The 23,282-nt window shown below is 37.2% G+C and overlaps 1 protein-coding gene across 8 annotated transcripts in view; it reads left to right on the top strand.

Moving 5' to 3' along the window:
- SLC24A4 (solute carrier family 24 member 4) overlaps nucleotides 1-19,557 on the top strand; it is a 122,622-nt gene extending 103,065 nt beyond the window's left edge. For 7 of the 8 annotated variants that reach the window (XM_090141517.1, XM_031593076.2, XM_031593077.2 and 4 more), the window contains 5 exons: nucleotides 6,491-6,657; nucleotides 8,843-8,957; nucleotides 10,686-10,798; nucleotides 11,470-11,535; nucleotides 13,245-19,557. In XM_090141517.1, coding sequence (XP_089997643.1) covers nucleotides 6,491-6,657; nucleotides 8,843-8,957; nucleotides 10,686-10,798; nucleotides 11,470-11,535; nucleotides 13,245-13,397 — 614 coding nt within the window. In that variant the 3' untranslated portion in view covers nucleotides 13,398-19,557. Of the gene's footprint in view, nucleotides 1-6,490; nucleotides 6,658-8,842; nucleotides 8,958-10,685; nucleotides 10,799-11,469; nucleotides 11,536-12,094; nucleotides 13,218-13,244 lie in introns of those variants that run through there. The other variant, XM_090141513.1, reaches the window with a different exon arrangement.
- The last annotated feature ends 3,725 nt before the right edge of the window (nucleotides 19,558-23,282 follow it).

Here is a 23,282-nt window from a genome sequence, read left to right on the forward strand (position 1 = left end):
AGTCATCTATTTTAGCCTATTTTGGAGTTTGGCTTCCCTCCCTCAAATTGTATGTTCTACATCCTTTTGCAAGAACAATTTTTTTCTGAAGTTAAAAAAATAAATAAATAAAGGTTTTTAATGCATCATCTTTAACTAATGCCCAGGTATTATTTGCCATCTGTAAGATTTACATGGTGATGCTTAGTAATAAAAGGAGGACTTTAGCACACAGAAATAGAGGAAAACATTTTCACATGAAAATAGTTGTAACTCATCTCTAGCTTAGATTCCATATGTCAGACATTCCAAGATATTCAGCCTCAGGGTGTGGTTCAGGCCTGTCTTGGAACAGGATACAGTATGTAGTTTTTAGGAACAGGATACAGTATGTAGTTTTTATGGAAAGTACATGTCATCATGCAAAACAGCCTTTTTCTCTTGTTTCTCTGTGGGTAGAAATGTTCTCTTTGGAAGAGGAATTCACTTATAGACCTAACCAGTAAGGCATAAGTAATTATCTTCTGAGACAAAGGATGATTTGATGCTTTACTGTTCTGTTACTGTACATTTGTTTGGAAACAGGTCTTAGACTTTAGGGGGGTAAAAAAGGATTAGAATAAAGCAGGATGAAATTGAGCAGGCATATGTTAACAACAAAATGATGTGTAAAAGCCTGTGAATAGCTCAGTAATGTTTTAGAGCCCAGACTCAGAAAAGCACTTCTGTGCAGCACTTAATGGATGCTTAAATCTCATTCATTGTCACATGTTCAAGATCCTTTAAAACACAAAGTGTTCTCAGCTCTTACTGGTTTCACAGAAATGAAGAATTCCATCTCTTATAGGATTGGACCAATGATGCTTTACATAAGTCATTATGGTGTTAGCTAAAACAGGAGTATTAATTCCTGAAGCTAAAATAAGATAGCAATAAAGGAGATTACCAATCCTGCTCATTTTTGTATGGATCCAAAGTATGAAGACAACATATAGAACAAAATCAGAAAGGAATTAACTGTATCTACTAAAATTGTAGAAAGTATTTGTACTGAGTCAAAATAAATCTTCACCTAGCCCAATATTCTAAATCCAACCATGACTGTATGAAGAAAGCTGGAGAAGAATGAGACAAATTCAGGTCCTACTACCCTGATGGTCTTTTGCTGTTTTCAACTTAAGGAATGAGAGAAGTTCTTCCAAGAAGATATTTCAGACCAGGACTTAACTGCTGTATTCTAAAATGCATTTTTGGGAGAGCTTCCTCTTACCTAATGCCTGTGTAATAGCACATCTACAACAGAATTTTATTTCACGAGTTCTTTTGAGGCAGATCTTGCTGGTTTTCATATATACTGCCTTTTGATTTGAACTGTATTCTTGGATCTCATGAAGCAGACTCCTTTTGTAGAAAACTAAACTGGAAAAAGTGTTCCAGGAAAGCAGCTAATGTGTTCTATGTAGGAAGAAATACAGGAGAAATCAGCAGAAAAATAGGTGAAGTTTAATTTAGTAACTCTATTATGTTTGCTCATCATTTTGAAAGGGAAAAGAAGAACTTGAAAAATTCAATGAATCCCACTTCTCGCTTTAAAAAAATTGATAAAGTAGATGGCACAGTAAAAACATAAAACTAAATTATGCCAAAATCCAACCAAGACAAAAAGATATAGTGAGCACCCTGCTCAGTTACTTTTAATTTTTGTTGAATATTGTCCTGTGTAAACCTAAGGTAACTCTGAGAGTAAAGCTTGTTTCTGCAAATGGTGCAAAGTCTTTTTTTCAGGTGTACCAGTTCCCAGTACACCAAAGATGTGTAAAATTATTGGTATAAATCTGAACATGCAAGGAGTGGCAAAGGTACAGACTCAGAATAGAAGCATGGGTTGTTTGGGACAGATCTCATTGTCTGGAATTTGGAACTTGCATTCTGGAAAATGAAACTTCTGAGAGAAGTCTTAATATTTTGGAAAACAGTCTGTTTTGAATGAGGGTGAGAAGTAAAACCTCAGTATTTTTCAGAGGAAAAAAAAATTGTTTCCAAAGCTCAAAGTTGCAGAAGGATTGAAATAGCAGTGTTTTAACATATCAGCTGCCCAGTTGGAAGACTGACAAAGGCAAGGCCTTCTTGGATCCCTTTCTATCTGCTGCATAGGCTGGCAGTAGTGCATTAATGCAGAGTCTCTTGATTCCACAGTTCCTAGAGAAACGTGGAGAATTGAAATCAGCTGCAAGTTTCCAAGAGGCCTGAGGGGCGGTTTCTGTGTTAATTTTCCTAACAGCAAATTTAGAAGCATTTACTTAGATTTACTTAGGATTTTTAATTTCACAGCAGAGGCATTTTTCAGTGGAAAATAATTCTGATGGAAAATTCACAATGTTTGTTGCATCTCTTCTCGTTGCGTCAGTGCTAGTTCCATACTTGGACAGAAATTGATGTTCCTCTGATGTGTTTTGGAAATGCTCTGGAATTAATTAAGCTCTCAGATTGGCTAATTTACATATATTAAAATTTTCCAGTCACTCTAAACTCTAATAAATCGCAGAACTTTCTAGCAGTAATATACTCACTGTCTGAATTTTTGTGAAGTTCCCATGTGGAGGTGTGTGTGCTGCTCATAATACATTTTCAGGTCAAGATTTGAATTAATGTTGCTAATGATATGTGAGTATAAATATAATCTCTAGTAAAAAGCCTAATTAGGACCCAGCAGACAGGTGATTTGAAAATCACTTTTCAGCGGGGGAAAAACATGTTTGTTCATTTTTTACTAATGATAAATGGTAGAGAGATGTACAAAGATTAAAAAAAAAAAAAAAAGTAATTAAAAAATTACAAAGATTACAAAGTACAGCATGAATGTCCTAGGCTGGCTATGAAATGCCTTAATTTTTATTGTAAATTTACTGGTGTCAAAATAATTCAAAAAAACAAAAAAACAGAAAAATAGAAATTAGAAGTAAACTTCAGAAAACATTCCTTGTTTTACAGGCAAACTTAGAGAAAACCTTTCCTATCTTTCAAGTTACCTTAAGTTACAAATGTGAAGGGATTCATAACATTATAGTTATGAAATTTCTGTGTGCCAATTAGATTGATGTTTTTCAGGGATGTAGTAGCTTTTGCTTTAGATCATACAACTACTAAATTGCCTTAGAAGATGCCTTTTTCCCTTTGAAAGTTGTAGACATTCCAGTGTTCTAAAGACGTGTTCTGAGGTAGTCAATGTGTGAAGCTGTGGTCTGTGCTAGATTGCTGTTCTTTTAAAGGGAAGACCAAGTGGAGTCTGTCTAAATTCAGAGTGTTTTCCATGCAGCTTATTGACTGAGGTTATCTACACTATAAGCATTTGGAAGTTATCTTTGGGGCTAGCTCCAGCATGATCCCATGGACTAAATTGCTCATTATTATTTAGAGCACATTAGGTGTGTGCCTCTAATTATATGTCAGTGGAATTTCATTGGTGTGATCCAGGGCTGCCCTGCCTTGCAAACCAAAAGCAGTAAATTGGAAGCTTCTCTACTCTATGTGAATGTTCTAAATAGGATAGTGTTTTTCCTATACAAAGTCACTTTCCATCGTGCCTTAAGGAAAATAATCCTTTCTTATTAGTGCTGCGAGGTGTGTTTTTGACTTCTTTTAACAGTACCCTATATGTATGTGAAAATAGTTCTTGTGATCAATGCTGAGAACATCTGGAAAGATGACAAGCCCAGAAATGTGCTGAGATTTAATGAAGGACTCTTTGCTGTAGGGCTCTCTTTGCATTTTTAGAAACATTGTAAATAGGCTCTTCTATAATGGTGTTGTCTTCTATAATAAAGCAGTATTCTCTCATTATTTTCATAAGAAAGTGCAGCAAAATGCACCTTTCCTCAGCTGTGAGTCACTCCAGCAGCCTTCAGACCGTGGGCTCATAGGAGTAGCTGGTACTGCTTGTAAAACAACTGAGCTAACATCCTGTGATAGGGTTGTTGGTGTACTTTTATAGAACAGCTATGAATTAAATAATAGGCTTAATGAGGATGAAAATTTTTCTTCCTTGCAGATATACTAGGAAGCTAAATAATCATTAAACAATTTGACATGTTTAGCTATTCTAGAGTGAGCAGTCAAAAAAAAAAAAAAAAAAGAAAGAAAACCAAGCAAACAGTGACAGAGCAGCACAATAAGTAGTTTTAAAAGAACTTTTCAACCTGGATGTTGTTTGTGTATTCAGTTTAGCCAGGTGATGTGAATGAAAGCATCAGGATCCGAAGGAAAAGAGGTTGCACTTTACTGAAATTGCAGCTAAATGTACTACATTCTTACTAAACCATCAAGTTATAGCTTAAGAGCATACAACTTCTTCAGCACTGAGTGCCACACTAGTCCCAATGTAGTAAGAGCTGGAGAACTAAGGCTAGATACATTTAAGGCTTTATATAAAAGTTTATAAAAGAACAGCCAGTATAAAAGCCAGTATAAAAGCTCAGAACTATTCCTAACTGCAGATGGCCAACAAAACCCAGCAAAACCCAAAATTGCTGTTTCTGGTCCCGAAAATCTCAAACCTGCTTGATATGTGATGAATACAAACATCACCTCTATGAACTGTGTGGCTCTACAATGCAGTTTTATCTCAGGTTTTTTGTGGATAGAGCATCGCTAGTAAAATACAAGGAAGGCATGTAGTTCTCCACCAACGTTTCTGTTTTCCTGGACCTGAGCAAGCACAGCAATGCCAGCAATAAGGCCTGCAGTTCTCACAGTTAAGCGTTTGTTTAAGTAATTCAGTACACTAGGTGGGATCTGTGACAAGATACATATTCTCCAACAGAGGCTGAGAGCATCTCTTTATTCCCTGTTTGTTCCACAGGCAATTTTATTTCTTTTTTCATGTTATCCGAAAGATAAATGAGCCTGAATCCCCTGCGTGTAGCACCAGTGAAGTCGCTCAGATTTAGCCAACATCAGATCAGAATCAGATCTGTAATTTTTTGCTGTCAAACAGTCGCCCACTCACCCTGCATTTGGAATTTATTACTGAGGAAATTATCCGCATGGGCCATACTGACTTGTTTGATTATGACCCAGGCTTAGCAGCATGGGTACACAGAGCACAAATTAACCAGCAGGAGTCTTTTAATGATCCAAACCAAAACAAATTGAACAGGAGGAGGTATAAAATGCCATAGGATATTTACAGCCTCTTTAATAAAGTTAGTGAGTCATGATCTAAAAAGTGTCATTTCTTTTTCTGGACAGAACAGAAAAATTAGTGTTGTTAAAACTTGTGTAAAGGTACATGTAACTAGGGTGTAAGTCTTACCTGTAAAATCTGTGTTACATTCACAGAGTCATGGTAAAAATGTAGAAGTAGGGTTGGATGAAGAGACTTTAGTACCTTTTTTGCATTAGAAGTTCCATGGCCACAGGCTAAAAGGGAATAAATAGCCAAACAGTCAGTGGTTAATGGCATCTTAGAATCCACAAGGAAATCTTAAGGAGCTGATCTCTAACTCAGCACTAGGATATGCATCTTGGTAAATGAATGAGGACTTGCGTTTGGACAACTATTAAGAAATCTCATAAATTGGAAAAGTGTTATTAATTTTCAAAGGTTTAATGTTTGATATCTTTGTGTCTGGTACACGTTGGTAGAGGACAGATATGATTCAGTTGAATTCATTGACAAAAAACTTGCACTGAACAAGTCCTAACTTACAGCGTTGTTTTAGAAAGAAAATTTCTGGTAAAACTGATGGGGATTTTCCCTGATTATTACCTTCCCTTCAGGATTTTACTTAAACAACTTCACTTCTGTTGAAAAATTGGAAAATCTCTTCTTGCCTTCATTAGTAGTGACAGTGGTCTGGTATTGCTCACTTGTTAATTTCAGTGAGCTGTACAAGTCATTGCTTTATAGAGGATAAGGAGACTAACCCAGGGTGGAACTGTGTGCAACTGGAGAGTTAACAAATCTGCATCTCGTAAGGCCTAGATTGAAGTTCTGCCCAAGTGTCCACATTTGGATACGTGAAAGCAGTTTTTCATGTTTACAGGTTGGGTCTGCACGTATTTTCTGGTGCTGCACGTAAGCCGCAGGTTATTTGAATTATAAGGTTTTTCATCTTCTTTTTAAAATACTGTTTTGTTGTTTGTTTGTTTGTTTGTTTAATTTTGCTTCTGGGTTAATAGTAATGCAGGTATTTGAAAGTGCAGTAGATCAGAACATTCATTTTGGTTATAAAAGCAGCCATGCTTTTAAATCCTTGTAAATCCTACTTGGATTTACGTACACTTTGGCAGGCTTAGCATTAAGATTCTGGATGTGCATGCAAGGGCAGAATTTGCTCGAGAGTGCAAACAGAGAGCAAGCGTAGATAAAAGGTATGCTGGAAAATGAGCTGACATGCACAGTTGTAGCCAGCCTTCTGAGATCTTGTCATCTGCTGTGTTCAGAGGGGTCTGGGCCTGTGATACTAATGAAAAAATTAAACTAGTTTTTTCCTTTGTTTTTGTCCTGCAGAAGGAAAAATGAATAAAATTAAATGGATCTTGACATGGCCATTGATATTCGTGCTCTTTTGCACCATTCCAAACTGCAGCAAACCCCGCTGGGAGAGGTGGTTTATGTTCACATTCATCTTATCCACTCTCTGGATTGCCTTGTTCTCCTACTTTATGGTGTGGATGGTAAGTCCATGTAGCAAAACCTGCCATAGAGAGTAAAATTTGAATTTCAAAATAGATCGTAGATCTTTTGTGTATTTGTTAAAGACATGTAATCATAGTGTGGTCTTTTCAGTTTATACTCTTAATTATTAAAATTATATCTTTCTACTACTCTTTTCTGCACAAATTATTGGTCCTTTACTGTATAGTGCCCAATACAACTTGATTTTCAAATGATGTTGTCCTTCACATGCTACTGAAGAAAGGGAATTTAAATGAAAGTATTCAGCTCTTGACAGCTATTCTTAGACACCTTTAGAAATTGAGTGGTATGGTCTGATACTGAAACAAACATGTATAAGAGGCAGATGGATGGCAAAATTTGAAGTGCTATAAACCTCCTCAAGTAGAGTGGAATAATTCAAGAAAGTCTTTCTTTGAGAAAGACTGTCATACTTCATATCATACTTTCTTATATGTTTCCATTTACCCTTTTTTTGAGAAGCAGTATATCAGGTGTAGATCTGTGAATTGTGATCATTTACTGGAAGTATTAAATAGGTTTATGTTTTTTTCTTTTTACCCTCCTTCAGGTTATCAAATTCACATTTTCAGTCAGAGTTAAGTGACTTTAAAGTGAAGTGAAATTAAATGAATAGAAAAGCTCCTCATCTAGTTTCTGTGGTGGGAACTATATTTTTGAAATATAGAAAGTTACCTTTTTCTGCACTAAAAATGCAAACCCACACAGCTGTATATTCCCGTAGCTAGAGATAGGTAGATGTATTGCCGAAGAATTCTGTGGTCATTTTTCTTTTTAAAGGAAAATAAAGTGAAGAAGTAGACGTTTTGTGCTGAAGAATATACAACTGTATAAGCATATGCATTCATAGCCACATGTATACTCTTATAGTTGTATATATGGAAGACTTTTTGTTACTGAACTTATTTGCAAAATAGTTTTTGGGTGGAAAACATTCATACCTTCTCCAAATGTGTCAGACATTTGCAGACTGCTTTATATTTATGCTTCCTTCTGTTTTTAATACACACTTGATACATAATGTTTTGCACTATAAAGTAATCCCCCTCTCTCTGAAGGTTGAGAGATCCATATGCCAGCCACTCATTCTGCTGGTATAATAGTGCCAAAACCACACATTCATTTCATACCATATGTCCTTTGTCAGACCATGCTCTGCACCTTGGTTCCATTTGTAGATGTCCCCTTCACAGACAAGACATGCTCGCCAAAGCTGCAACACGTCTTACTTCAAGATGCCGCCAGACCTTATAATATTACCATTTACAACAGGAGAATCATGCCTCCTTCTATTTCTGAGCTACGAGAATACAAAAGTTTGTGAGTGGGTTTCTAAAGTACACCTTTTTCTTGGCAAAGGGTCCAATCTTCCTCATGCATGAGGCTGACAAGCTATTTCAAGAAAACAACACAGAGACTTGAAGACTCTCACCCTTGGTATTCTCTGCAAGGAAGGAGCTGTCTCTTCCTGCTTTGGTCTTCTCACTCTCACTGTGAGAGGGCTGTTTCTTTTGCATGCTCAGTTGACTGTTGGTGTTTTTTTTTCTCTTCACTTTTTTTCAGTCTTCCTTGGATGTTCCAGTTAAATAATGTTCCCTGTCCTTTCCAAGAGTTCTGCGACAAGCTTCCGCTCTTCCCTTAATAGTTGAAAAGCTGCATCTGGACTCTCAGGGGAAAATATTACCAGAGCTGCTCACTTTGGGATTATATCAGGAGTTATTTGAAAAACTGTTTCTTTCTTCACGTGCTGGAATATAATAATTTCTTTACGTCTCTGACACTGTATCGCATTATAAACTGATTCCAATCCTTTTTCGAAAAGAAGCAATAACAATCTTGCTATTATTGGGTATAAAATAAAAGCAAAACCACAGATTGACTCCATGTCTGTGCTCCTCTTTAAAAGATCAGTACATCCTCTTAGAAGTACAAAAAGTGGAGCTTACTGTTTGCTCAAAAATGTTGAAGACTATATCCAAGGTCCTTTTCTTTTTCACAAGGTTGATTTTAGGCTAGTTATTCCACACTTACTTCATTTGCAGACACGGATCTTGAGTCTAATTCTTCGAGGATCTACACCAGAGATCAAATTATGCTACAGTAGTATTGGATTGAGGAGACTTTTGAAATCTGATAGGTTTATCTCCTTTCCTTACCATTCAGGTGACTGTGATTGGATATACCCTTGGGATACCAGATGTGATCATGGGCATTACTTTCCTAGCTGCAGGAACAAGCGTCCCAGACTGCATGGCCAGCTTAATAGTTGCGAGACAAGGTACTGTATCTGCAGAAGGATACCTGCAGTCCTACATACATGCTCTATGATTTGCTTCTTCAGTGCACACAAACCTTCAGTGCAATTTTATTATTTTTAATTATTTTTATTTGTACTGTTTCAGAGCCTAGATGAAAAACAGAACACTTTGCTAAGTACTGTGTGCCAAAAAATCTTCCCTATCCTGTTACCTTTTACTCACTGGAACTGGGCACAGCCTAGCATTCCAGATGGCCATTTGACAGTTAGCTATCTCATGCATGGTATGTGTCAGTCTGAATAAAAAGATAGAAGTAGTAGACAAAACTGAAATATCAGCTATTAAAACATTGTGTTGAGAAATCTATGCTAATCAGCACTGTTCCATATAAAACTTGTATTGATTTCTAGAAGATTTATTGAACCCAGGGAAGTGAAGTAGTCTAAGATGATCTAGTATAACGGTGTTGCTCCAAGCATACTTCTCATCAAAAGGCAAATCTCTTTCCCTTTGGAATGTATGAAAAGTAGCACTGGAAGAGATTTAGATAAACGTTAGTTATGTCATCATCGAGTTTTCAATTGAAATTTTAAATTCTTTTTTCATGTATCTTTAACATTCTGTGAAGGTTTTTTTACATTTCCTTTTTTGAGAAATGTCTGTAGCCACATGCCTTCCTGTTGTTGAAAAACATTAAACCTGAAAGTACGATCTCCTCTACTGCAGTGGAATAAGAACCTGTCCTGATTTTATTCTTTTTCACTACTCCGATCCCTGCAGTGTTTTGTTGTTTTCTTTTTTTTTCTCCAGATAATGAGATCTCCAGAACACATAATTGGGCAAACAGCAAGGGTTCTGAAGTGATAAGTTAAGCACCCAAATGTACCACCTTTGAGATAGAAGTGGTACTCTTAAATGTTGCTTTACTAAAATTAAGAATTAAGATACTTCATTCTGCAGCTTATATTATCTTTTGTGTGCAGGAAAAATCTCATAAAAGCATTGAGTCTCACAGAAGTATTCAAGATTTTTATGGAACTGCCTTCTGACTAGATTAGCTTTCCGTATGTAGTACTAAGCAAACAGATTGTTGAAGGAACAGAAGAAAAACATGTTTTTAAATGAACTGCTTTAGATTAATTCTTCCTTAATATTAGGCAAAACTAGTCTAAGGATTGTTTCCTCTGAAAGTGAAGCTAAGTGGTAGCTTGTGGACAAGCATCCTTTCTCATTGAAGGACAGCATTTTTGCAGTACTTGGAATCAAGAAAAATGGTTACAAGGCGGATTGCAGACAAATATCTAAAGACTAGAGAGGGGTACTGCCATAAAAAATAGATTGAAAGCATAATATTTCCTTCTTCCTTTAAATAGAGACTGTATTTGTGATCCAGCAGTGTCTGTCTCTACTCTGTGTGCTCTGACTATTTGCAGGATTTGTCCCATACATCAGAGTTCCTCTTTCTTCTTGGTATGCATTCTGTAGAAGTGACTCAGTAGTAAGGCTGGTCCTTAAGGAGAAGTAGCAGAGGAAGAGGATTCTGCCTTCCGTAGAACTACTGGTGCAGAAAGGGATGTCAGCCAACGTTAAATATAATTTCCAATTACGAAAATTGTCTCCTTACCTCAGATACTCTAGCCAGTCCAAGAGGGCTTGGATCAGTGCCAATCAGTCCTCTTTAATTTCCTCTGGATACAGAGTATTGATTCTATTCCTTTTTTCACCTGAAATTTGCTTTTCCTTTGCAGGCCTTGGTGACATGGCAGTATCCAACACAATAGGAAGTAATGTGTTTGACATTCTGGTGGGCCTTGGTGTTCCGTGGGGTTTGCAGACCATGGCAATTGATTATGGATCAACTGTATGTATACTGAGCATATTTCTAGTGTTTTCCTTTTCTCTATTTAAAACAAAACAAACAAAAAAACCACCATCATATCCTAAAAAGAAAGCATGCAAATAAAAGCTGATCTAACAAAGCAAGTGCTAGCATTTTATTGGTTACTAAATAAGGTGTTGTGTTGGGTTTTTTTTGCCAGGAGTTACACGAGCAATGATCCTTCCACAAGTTGCAATTAATTCCCAGTTTGTCAAACGGAGTACATTGCATTCTGTACCAGAAAATAGGGCCATATATATCTTTCATGGCACTGTCATTTTCTCACTGCACAACTTCAAGCATATCTGTCTCCCTGTACTTTAGTATTTTTGTAAGATAAAATAACAATAACAACATCTAGAAACTACTAGAAAATAACACCTCTTTCTCTCATGAGGATCTTTTAACTTGAAATCCATTATACATGCTATTTTCTTTCTTTTTAGAATTGGGATTCCTTACACATTTGCTTTAAATCCTTAACCTTCCCATTCTCCATTATAAATCTGTTGTGGATTTCCATAGTTTAAGTCAGTCACAGTTCAAGGCAGAAGGTGGATTACTATAAATCAGTACATTTATTTCTGATCTGTAAAAAAAGGTTTTCCTATTCTGGGTAATTTAAAGGTCTCTTCTCTGTTTAATTCACACAGGTTAAGATAAACAGTAAAGGACTGGTCTATTCAGTTGCACTTTTACTAGGATCAGTGGCACTGACTGTAAGTATTAGCGTGTTTCTGAATGTGACTCTTCAGACTATTCTGATTGCAAAATAATTATCAGATATTTACTTCCAGTATTCTACAAGGAAAAACTGGAAGTACTCATCATCCCTAAAGTATTGATTCTTTTAAAGTACTATTCTTAAAATAATGCCGTGAGTAGAATTGTCTTCCAGTGGCAGGACTGAAATCTGATGTTTGGTGCAAAAGAGTTGCTAGAAGTGTGTAGATCCCTTTGATTTCATGTCAGTATTGACATTATGTGATCCAGTAATGTTCCTTTGGTCCTGTGTCCAGCTGCATACCCTAGGTCTGTCTGTACTCTGTGCTGGGAAAGACCCAGGTATGCTTCCTCCCTTTTTTTCATCCTCCCATCTCTAAACCAGCCTAGACTAACAATGCTCTGTAGACAGAACCCTTAATGAAGACTAGTCTGTGAGGGCTGTGAACCTCAGGACGTTGAATATGCATGTTAAGTACCACTCACCCTTATAATACTGACTTGTTAAGGTGAAACAGTAGTTCTGCTTCAAAAGTCAGTTTTGCTGGTACTTAGGGTACTGTGATCTTGCTGACTTCCAGAGAGCCATCTGTGGAAAGAATCAAATCCCAAAGGTATAAAAATACCCACTTATATCTTTCACTGCCTGTGGAGACCCTTGTAAAGGAGGGGATCATCACTGGAGATGCTACACTGTTGCATGGATAGGTTTTAGCAAACTTCACATCACCTGTGCATGTCTTAAATGATAGAATGTCCGGGTCTGTTCACTTTGCCACTAACTTCCTAGTGCATCTGCTAATACAAGCTGTGGGAGCCTGTTCTTTACTTTTCCTATCTGTAGTTGTGCCATACTGCACGGTGCCTGTGGAGCAACAACATTCTTTAGACGTTTGTATCTGATATGGCTGCATGTGTATTGGTAACCAGCACTTTCAAATACATGGGAGGGTTATGCAGATGTTACTATGCTAGTAACTCAGGGATTTCTGAAAAAAATCTTTGCAGCCATATCATTTGAGTTCAAGTCATCTACTGTCTGATTTGTTCTATTGAATACCCTAATTCCCCCAGATCTTCCCATAGCAAAAATCAGTGCAGAGACTCATAGCACCACTGAAAATAGGGGAGCCTTCATGTGGATTTAATTGCTTTACTGCTTGTAGCTTGTAATTCCCCCTAGTTTGAGAGCTGAGTAAAATGTCAAAGAAAGAAACTTCCAAAGCTGTTGAAAGAATGAACATTAGATGCTTGTGTTCAACTGTAAAGGGTGTATAAGGGAGTGATGGAGGGAGAGGCATATTCAGTGTATTCCCTTAGTTCATAATGAAGCAGAGAATGAATGCTGCCTGACTAGAATATACCTGATGTACTGAAAATGCACTATACTCTGAAACAGAGCACCCGTGAAGAACTTCTCTGCTACATGAAGAACTTCTCAAGTGGCTTTAAAGTGGGTTCATTTAATGTTCTGTAAAGGGTTCTTCCGACAAGTGAGAGTAAGGCCAGAGTTTGAGTTATTGGATTGGGTTCCTACATACTTATTTAAAAAAAGAAGTATTTTGATTTATTTTCTGTAAAATGCCAAGAGTATAATTTTATCTTGGTCCAGGATCTCTACTTCAGGAGATCATTGTCATTTTTAGCTTACAGTTGTTTCCAGAAGTCTCCTTTGAGGCTTAATTAACTCTTTGTTTGCTTGCAGGTGTTTGGGATCCATGTAAATAAATGGAAACTTGACAAGAAATTAGGCATCTACGTGTTGTTTCTTTATGCTGTTTTCCTGTGTTTCTCTATATTGATAGAGTTTAATGTCTTCACCTTTGTCAACCTCCCTATGTGCCGAGAAGGACTTTAAACTGTTAAGGAGAGAGACTGCGCTTCCTCTGATTACCTGTGCTATGAGTGACAGGAGACATTTCACATTTCTACCTTCCTTCCATCAGTAATTTGAGTGTCATTCCTACTTCATGAGCTACCAAGCACTTTTACCTGTGTGGAAGGAAAGCATACCTTTCTTGTGACATGCTAGCTCAAGGCAACCAAAGCATTTAACTCCTCTTTGGATTTTGCTGCTCAGTCATGAAGCTGTGTGGACCTTACGCAGTACTCTCAAACGTCCCCATTTATGGGACTTTCTGTTGTTTTCATTCTCCTTTTGCAGACAATCAAACACTACCAACAAGGTTAACAAGAAGACTGGAGAAAAATCTTTATAGTTCTTTTGCTTTTGACACTTACTTTCCATGGAAGGAAAGGAGGTGAGCTTAGAACTTTTCTCGGCTTTGTCAAATGATCTCAACTACGGGACCAGAAAGTCCAAGTACATATGAGGCATGCACTGTTGAGGACATCATTTCCCCCTTCAAGTGCTCTGCTTATAGAGAAACTGCAACGACAGTTTTTGATGGCAGTGTTGAATATTTATCATTCTTTTCAAAGAAGATGAACAGTGTGGCAGAGAAAGAAGAGGAAATGGTTGTATGTTGTATCACTTCTGATGATGCACACTATAAGTTTGACTATCTGCATAGTGAAGAAGAGAATTACATGCAGAACTTCATACTTGAAAAATCTGTTTTATCATTAATGAGTAATGCTGTATGTGTAAATATAAACAAAAATTGGTGGAATATTACACCATGATAAATATTTTGCATTGGCCCTTGTAAGCTCATTTGTAAGTTTAGAAGAAACTAAGCAAATAAAATCAACTGGGTGCTGAGTAACTATCAATTATTGCTGTCAGTTGAGAATAGAATCCAGACATAACCCAGATTGTCTGACAACAAAGCCCACCTTGGCTGTGATTTAATTTAATTTGATTATTGAGGGAAGTAAGCTTACTTCATCAGTCAAGAAGCTGATATATTCTCCATTCTTTATATATTTCTAGAAGCTTAATAAAGATGGGTGTCTGACACTCAGTAGTGCAGAGAAGATATAGATAGATAAAAGAGTCTATCAGGAGACCATGGTCCTTGATTTGATCGTATACAAATTTGAAATACAGTGTACTTCTTTTCAAGCCCCGGTAGAAGCCAGATTTTGGTATCCTGTCCACCAGCATAAACCTGATATAAGGAATAACTAAGGTAAATGACAGCGGGATCTGGCCCAGACTATTAAAAACAATGGGTAACATTCCACGTTTTAGTAGTCATAAGACTGCAAATCACCAAGACAGTGTGCATATTTTGCATTGCTACTAAACTTTAAAGCTGTATATGAGTGAAAGATCTTCTAAAGAAGCACAGTTAACTTTATACATAGATTTTTTTAATTTTTTAATGTTTATAAACCAAAACAAATCTATCAACTAAAAGTTGATACATTTTTAAATATATATTAATATTTTGCACTTAAGACTATATATAACACTTCCCATTACTGTGTCACTGAGAACATACTAAAGAACGTTAGTGAATAAGAACTAAATTAAAAAATTCCTTCTCTCAGCGTACCTGATTGAATAATTGAGTTCAACCAGCTCACATGTAGGACACTGTTTACACCAGGCAATGTGTTTACAATTAAGGCTATTTAAGATTTATTTTGATGCAAATTAAAGAGTGAATTCTGCTGTTGAGCTTTTTTAGGAATTGGTTCCTTCTAATGAAATCCTACAGGAAAAGGAGCTATATATTTGTTATTTGCTTTACACTTCGTAATAAATGTCAGTATTAGTACCCAGTTAGGGTTTTTCACCTTAATTAGGTAGTTGTGTAGTTAAACTACACAAATCTTAGGGTGGAAATAAGTACAGCATTATTAAAATGCTTTATTGAATAGCCAAGCATGACAGTAAACGTATTTGTCCTCAAGTATGTAGATGACCTTATTTCCTGGCATTCAAGACAATTCTGCTGTAGTGTAGCAGCAAAGCTGAAGAGATTCATTTTCATCCTTGAGTCTTCTATTGCAGAAAAGTTGTGAAAGTGCACTGCTGTAGGAGCATCCTTCTCTATTCTTACTGTCTTCTCTGCTATTTTTCAGAATGAGAGTATGCTGCTGATAGTCTCATGATGGCTTAGATTTGAACCTGAAAGGAGCAGAGATAGAGGCTGGACTTAGAGAACTAGTTGCCTACAAGCAAACATTTGCTCTTCTGTGCACAGTTTGGGCAACTCGGATGTACTTACACTATTTAATAGTAGTTCCAAAATCTAGTTTTGAATGCCTGCCTAGTGATCAGCTGAGTTGACATTGATGAGGGCATCGATGTTTACAGTGCCAGACGTAGCGGATTGTACTGTATCTTCATATTTCTGAGCCAGGTAGCTTTAAAAGACTAGGGGCACCAATTTCTTCCATTGCAGCTGATCCCCAGCTCAAAAATGCATAAATTGTGTTTGCTAATGCCATGACTCCTTGAGACATTTTTAAAAATTATTTTTCCTAAATTGAATATCATCTGCTCCAAAAAACAGTGTTCTGCTGTAGGAAGAGGCAGTCTTGGAAAATAATGCTGACCTTAAATTGCATAGCAGGTCCTGTCATTGTATAGGCCTCCCTAAAATGTAGACCAACTTCAGGACGATTTATATTGAATTGTGATGCTGCATTTTCCGAGGCAGTCTCATATACATCTTCTTTTACAAGACAGGTATCGTGCCATGCTTATCATTATAAATAACTTTAGTAGGATTCTCCTCTGACACAACCATGTGACCAGGGATATATTGTTTGCCAAAGAATTATTAGATGCTGTATCAGGGCCTTGATGACACATGATCATACGAAGTAGTTTGAGTCCCCATATAGTCATTACTAATATGCTAAAATAAATGAAGATGATAATTATAGGCAAGCCATGCAGATAAATTGAATGGACTGAGAAAGATCTAACTGACAAATTGCTGTCTGTCAGATACCCACTTAAGAATGTGTCAGTAATTCAGGAGAATATTGCTGAATACTAGTGGAATAGTGCCTTTCATGTATGCAGAAAATAATTTGCTTGCGTCAGGAAACTACTTCAAATTTTGCCATTTTCCAATGATGGAAAGGAACAATTTGCACTTGGCTCTCTGAAGTTTCTACAATTCTATATTGCATCTGTTCAGATTGGGTTTGGAAAATTTTGTAGCCGTTTTGTTTTACTAACCATACTAACAGTTAGCTGCCTGAGTTTGGAATGTATGTCACAATGTTGTCTAAGCTAACATTCAGTTCAAGAGTGAAAAGAAAGCATGTGGATGTGATTTGAAAATTGCCAGCCTACTAATACTGAAGAGTAATACAATGCAGAAAGAAACAGCTCTTATCCAGCAAAGCTTAACTTCATTAGGATTGATTCCATGCTTAAAACTAAACATATATTTAAGTGCCTTGCTGGATTGATGACAGCTGAGCATGACTTTTGGGCTTTCTGTCACACTCATGTTTGTTTTGTAGACTACAGTTTTTATTTCTCACTCAAGTTGAAAGGTTTGGACCGAATCTATGGACTTCCGCTCTGCTGACACCACTTTGGATTTCCACTTGTGAATAAGAGGAGAACTGGTTCCCTGTCCCATGGATTTCAAAACAGTGTATCTTTCCTGGTATACAGTAGCATCAAAGCGGAATTACTGCTGGCCAAGCAGAGCTTCTAGCAGCTCTTCTGTGCTACAGTTCCACAGGAGTAGTACAGCCCCACATAGATTCCAGAGTGCAGACCTATCTATAGTGACTACATGGGAGTGTTGCCATTGAATTGTCTGATTCCTTAGACTGTAAGTCTTGTACTGCATTATAAGGTTATGTCATAAAAGTTCAGATTTGGTACTCTGAGTCACGCTGATTCATGGAAAATATTCCCCAAATAAATATTTCAGGCTAGGGATCTATTTGTCTAAATCTAAAAAGCTACAGTTATGGTTATCTTAAAATGACTGTTTGCTGATCTGCTCTAGGCTGAAGTCCAGCCTAGCTGAATACCTTAAGTCTTCCCAACACGTATGGCAGTCAACCATCTTTCTCCTGGCTCAGTCATTGGCGTGCCAATTCTGTTTTATGGTATGCTTGCTGCAGCTGTGACTAACATATAATTAGTTTCTGGTTTTAGATTATATTAGTAAACATTCCTTTAATGTGTAAGCAAATGGAAAACGTCTTTCCAAGTCTAATATTTATACAGCAATTACAGGGAAGACTATTGTTTGATTTCCTTTGTGACTGTGCTTTAATTGTACACACTTGATTTTACTGTGTTTGCTCTAGTTGCACAAATCCCACATGTCGGGGTGTCTTCCGTTTTTGGGTTTCTTGCAATCGTAATGTTATTTATTTGTGTACCACTGTTAGATTTTTTTTTTTTCTTTTTGTAGAGTGCTTTAAGTTGTATAAATACTGCCTGATTATCCATGCCAAGGAAAGAGCAGACCTGATGTAATATGAAGCAGACACTAAAGTAACACTGATAGCCAGGTGAAACCAAAGAATCTTTTTTTCAAGTATTGAAATGCATCACCTTTGGACATAATAATTTATCACTGCAAGGCTCAGATCCTTCACTTATTTGTGTTTAAGCACTCATAAGAAAAGCTTTGCAGCTCAGACATTTGCTACGTATTTTCCTTTATATTTCTTTGAAGTCTAGATTTTCCATTCTGTTGAGTGATGAGATTTATATGACGGTTACACAGGTAAATGACAGCATTCAGTTATACCAATTCTGTACCAAGCCCCCCATTACCTCTTATTACTTCCTTAAACTATTTTGAAAATTCTGTATGCAAGTGTTCTAACGAAGAGAAGAATGTTGTTCAACTGATAAGTGCTTTCCAATTCCTGACCCAGTATGCACAGATTTAAAAATCTCAATGTGAATAAATTGAGCATGCATTTTCTTTCCCCATGTGTGACGTCCTCCTGTTTTCTCCCCAGAGAAAGCTGTGAGATCCTTCATCCCTATCCTGAAATTTGAAATACGTGTAGCTCCTTCTCCACAGGCTGAGATGTATAATGATTGTGAACATCACATCACATCACATGTTCTGCTTCCTACCATACTTCTGACATACAATAAACCTCTGAAATAAATGAAAGAGTATAGGAAATTAAGGTCACTTGGATATTTTCCTAAAAGAGTTACCAGTTTGAATTTAATTCTTTTTTTCTTTTTTTTTTTAATTGCACAAAGAATGTATGTGATTGTTGCTGTCTTATCATTGAGATGATCTTGGTAAACTTGAAAAACAAATATAAAGGTTGATTTATAGCAATAGGGAATTGTGACAAAATCTAAAGGTCATCAGAATATATCAAAACCAGACAGATAAAGTATCTGGAAAGATTGTGATGCTTCTTTTCAGAGGATTTTGCAGAAAAGATGATTGCCTTCATTCATATATACCGGTTGGATACACAAAGAACACTCAAGTCTGCTTCCCCAGCAGCATCAATGTTCCAAATGGCTGAAACTCTGCAGTGAAGTTAATGACCAAATTCTTGCCTTCACGTTCTTGGGAGTGATGCCAGCTCTCATTATAGTCCTGGTAGTTGACACAAATTTTCAGCAGTGGAACTATGAGCAGAATTTGGCACCTGCCATCTCCTCCATTGCAAGCAGGTATTTGAAATCATTTACGATTGCTAAAATAAATTCTGAACCTTTTAAAATTCCCTGTGCTTCGTACTTACAGCCATTTGCAGTGCACCCTTAGGTGGTGCAGTACCTCTTTAAATTTTATTAAAACTTTCTAGAACTGCTTACTTTGAAAACTGAAAGGGATGAGTTTGTAAACTGTAAATAACAAAATTCTATTTATCATGTTATTTATTTTTTCAATGACCGTGACCTTATGCACTGTGAATGCTCTGTGTATATGGGGTCCTTTGTACAGATAAATATGTCATGAAATCCATATGGATTTAATGTGATAATTTGTTACAAAATGTTGGCATGATATTTGATTATTTTTGTTGTGGAAAATTAAAAATAAATAGTCAAATAGGCATTTATAAAAGAATCTAGCAGTCAGTATGGTAATGCACTATGTTATTAACACATGTACACTATCAATAAATTATACAAGAACTACTGGATTGTTTGCTGTATTTTTCTCAGGTGATGAGAACGTGTGAAGCGTTCTCTTATTTATTGTTGAAAATCTAAAATTTCAGGACCCAGCTAGGATACATGCCTGCACTTTCTTGCTGAAACCTGGACTCTGCTGAACTGAAAGACAGAAGGTCCACGTTCTCGTCTGTTCAAGGGAGTATCGCTTGGATCAAGCCAATATTTTGGGGTGAGTCAAGTGTATCAGTTTGACCTGCAGCAATTTCAAAATGCAAGATTTGCCCTTTTGGGACTAGAAATGTTTGAACTGCTGAGAATATAGTCTGCTCTACTGAGGCACCAATCCAGAAAAATGTGGAAGTCTCAGAATCATCCTTATCACAGTGTTTTGGCCCCATGGTACAGTGGAATCCATCAGGTTCCCATTGGGTACTGAATGCTGACAAAAAGGAATGGAAGCATGATCTAAAAGCCCCGTCGTGCTATTTCACCTTCCCAGATACTTAGGCTCTGGAGATAGCAGAGAAAAAAAAATAGTCCCACTTCCTCTTGATTGCCTGTTCCAAAAGGCAGACATACAGTTGTCTCAGGGTTTCATATGACTTCTAGGGTAGATGCACAGTCTCTGATGCTGTATCTTCTGGGCTGAAGGAAAGTTTCTAAATTCAGTTCTTTGAAGAAGGAACCTTACTCTCATATACTGTATTTTTTAACGATTCATTAGGCAAGAGTCTTCCCATTAATACTCTGTCAGTTTACTCCAGGTGATAGAGATAAAGTTTGACCTTATTTTCCATAGCCACACTGCATGCTTTTGAATCCCTGTTACTGTATAAAACCTGTAATTAGCCACTGTGTTTTTGTGTATCTACAGAAGAGTCCTTGTGAAGTAGAGAAAAGCAATATCCTGCTTTCTTTGACTTTTGCATGAGGGTTCATTCTTTGGTGTATTCTAGGCTAGGTGTTTCTAAGGAAATGACTCCCTCTTCCCTACAGAATTAACTTCCAAGAATCAGAATCTGGCTGTAGAAAGTACCCATTCTTTTAATCCCCTGTACATTTGACCTCATGACCCATCATGACCTGTTATGTAATAGGCTTTATAAAAGGCGCATAATCTATGGATTAGTGACACAATAGGCACAGCAGTTCCTGCAGGAATATACCATGATGCAACTGCATCCTACTGCATGAAAAGCAGAACTGTCACATACGCACATAATCTGTGCATATGCTGAAAGCACTTCAGTGAAACCAAACTGCACTTAAGGGCTTCTCTCATTGTTAAACCTTCTCAACTAGGCCAAATGGTGTGGAAGATGGAAGGGGTGAATCAGCCCTAAAAAAAGACAAGAATTCCCCCAGCAGCTTCTAGCTCACACTGATACTGCAGCAATCTACAGGCTAAAAATTAGTTTCATGAATATGTCACATCTAAATAATTCTCCAAGTACTGAAATATTCAGTTCTTTCTCTAAAACCTGTTTGGCTTGGATGTATCTCAGAGAAGTGTTTTGCAGTGTTTGTCTTTGTCGTGTAGCTTTTGTGTAATTGTGTACCACAGCCTCATCCTACAGCACAGCGTCTCACTCCAAGCCTGTTGGATCTCTGGCTTAAGAAAAAGCACGTAGAAAAGCTCTGAAAAAATATTTTATATTAAAGTTTGTCCTAATTTCCATATTTTACGCATTTTACAGAAATACTTATACAATATTGCAGAGATGCTAAAATACTTGGAGAAAAAAAATGAGTCTTTTTCCAGTATTTTTGTCCATTATCTTTAACAGAAATACTTTCAAAACTTTAAATTTCTGAACCTGTACATTATGAATTGTGTGAAAGTTTTCACAAGAAACCAAAAAAGAGCTTTTCTCAAATAATGTCAAACTGAAAAACCACCACAATACTGTATTTTGTATTCTGTATTTTTGCATTTTTTTTTCCCGTGTGTTTTTAATAGTACTTCTTGCCTAACAGCATTTTTTGAAATGCTTCTCACTTGCTGAAAACTGATCTTATGCATCTGCAGAGTCTTATTTCTTTGCCTAGGATGACTGCATCTTTGTCTAAGCACAGATTTCTCCATCTGAGTAGGTTCACGCAGAACAGCTCAGCTTTAAAGCTTTCTGCCTTTGTTTCCCAGATAAGCAAAGGTAAACTCAGTGTCCTGGTCCTAGCTGGGCTGCAATGTAGGGAAATGAAACGCTGGCATGGGGCTGAATTTGTGGAATGTATCTAGAAACTTGTTCTTATGCTAATACCCAAGGTGTATTTCAAAAGTGCCAAGCTGGAGAACAAACTTGGAGCGTACTTCTTGGACCTCTGTGCCCAGAACCAACAGTACTCCAGCTACCAGAAAGGTCCATGAGATACGACAAGCCTGCAGAGAAGGATGAGTGAATCTCAGCCAACCAGTTTAAGAGTTAAATGCAACATTGAATGAGTCCGTAATTGTGTAAAACTGACAACATGAGTTGGAGCAAAGTGGTCCTTAGTTTAGTAGAAGATAATATAATGAGATACAATAACAGAAATCTTAAGACTAGTTAAGGCAAAAAGTGTAGTCTGAAATCTAGATGATACTGATAATTAAACAGTACGACACCTGTAGCAGGGTTGTGAATTTTCCATCGTGCAGCCTTTGCATCAGCTGTTTGATTTTCTAAGAGAAATCTTTCTAGAAGCTAGAAGACAGGCTTCTAATGCCAACAGAAGTTCAAGATTTAACTGAAAAACCCTTGAGAAAAGTCTATCTTGAGTTACACAAGTGGGTCTGGATTAGAGTAAGGTTCCCTGGTTCCTCTGAGCTCAGGCTAGCAGAACAAGTTCTGTGTTCTACACAAGTCTAGTTTCTCTCATGCGGATACACTGGGAGCTGCCTGACATTTCCATTTCTAAGGTGGGCTGCATGGCGAAGTACTTACTGGAACAATAGAAAGCTGAGAAATTTCTTCTAAAAATAAAAGGAGAAACAAGTTACTGTCATCTCCTCTGTTCCAAGCAATTGCTTTTCTTTGCCTCTGCTTCATATTTTTACTTTGCTTTTTTCCATTATGCATTCTTCCAACATCAAATATTTCCTGAATAATAGAGCTGCCAAGCAGGAGTGCCACTAGCCCTGTCTGACAGCACATCTGTCAGCTCCCAGCCTCCACGGCTGGTCTGCGTTCAGTTGGGTTTTCAGTACAGCAAACTACTCAACCACTTAAGTAACTCCAGGTCAAACAGACAGCTGTTCATTTACTAGCAGTCTTACAGCCTTATCATTACCTTCTGCATTAACTTCTCTGCATAAATGTCCTCTGCCTGTGTTAGACATTTCATTTTCCCAGGTCCTGTGTAAATATAAAGGTTTCCAAGCTCCATCTGGTTCCAGTTATTCAAGCAATAGAAATACACATGCTTCAGGAATTTGCAGACGGAGACTTAATGCTTTGCTGCCTTATAAAATCCTTTACAAAGTTCACCATGCTCTGTTGCCTACTGATATACCTGTAGTCTGTAAAACAAACTCCCCTGTATTTACTTAAGTTAGAGAAACAAAGTAGAAGCTGACAGTTTCAGGCCCTTCTTTCTAATAAGGTTAACCTGCCTTCACTACTAAATATGGCTTTCTAATACACACACACACACACACACACACCCTTGACCACCAAAGACTGCCTCTTCCTGAAATCCCCCGTTCGTATAAATACAGGAAGTAGAAAGAAGAGAGGCTAAAATCAGACCTTCTTGGTA

This window comes from Phasianus colchicus, chromosome 5 (genome assembly GCF_987193195.1).
Source record: "Phasianus colchicus chromosome 5, bPhaCol1.hap1.1, whole genome shotgun sequence".
Classification (NCBI taxonomy): domain Eukaryota; kingdom Metazoa; phylum Chordata; class Aves; order Galliformes; family Phasianidae; genus Phasianus; species Phasianus colchicus.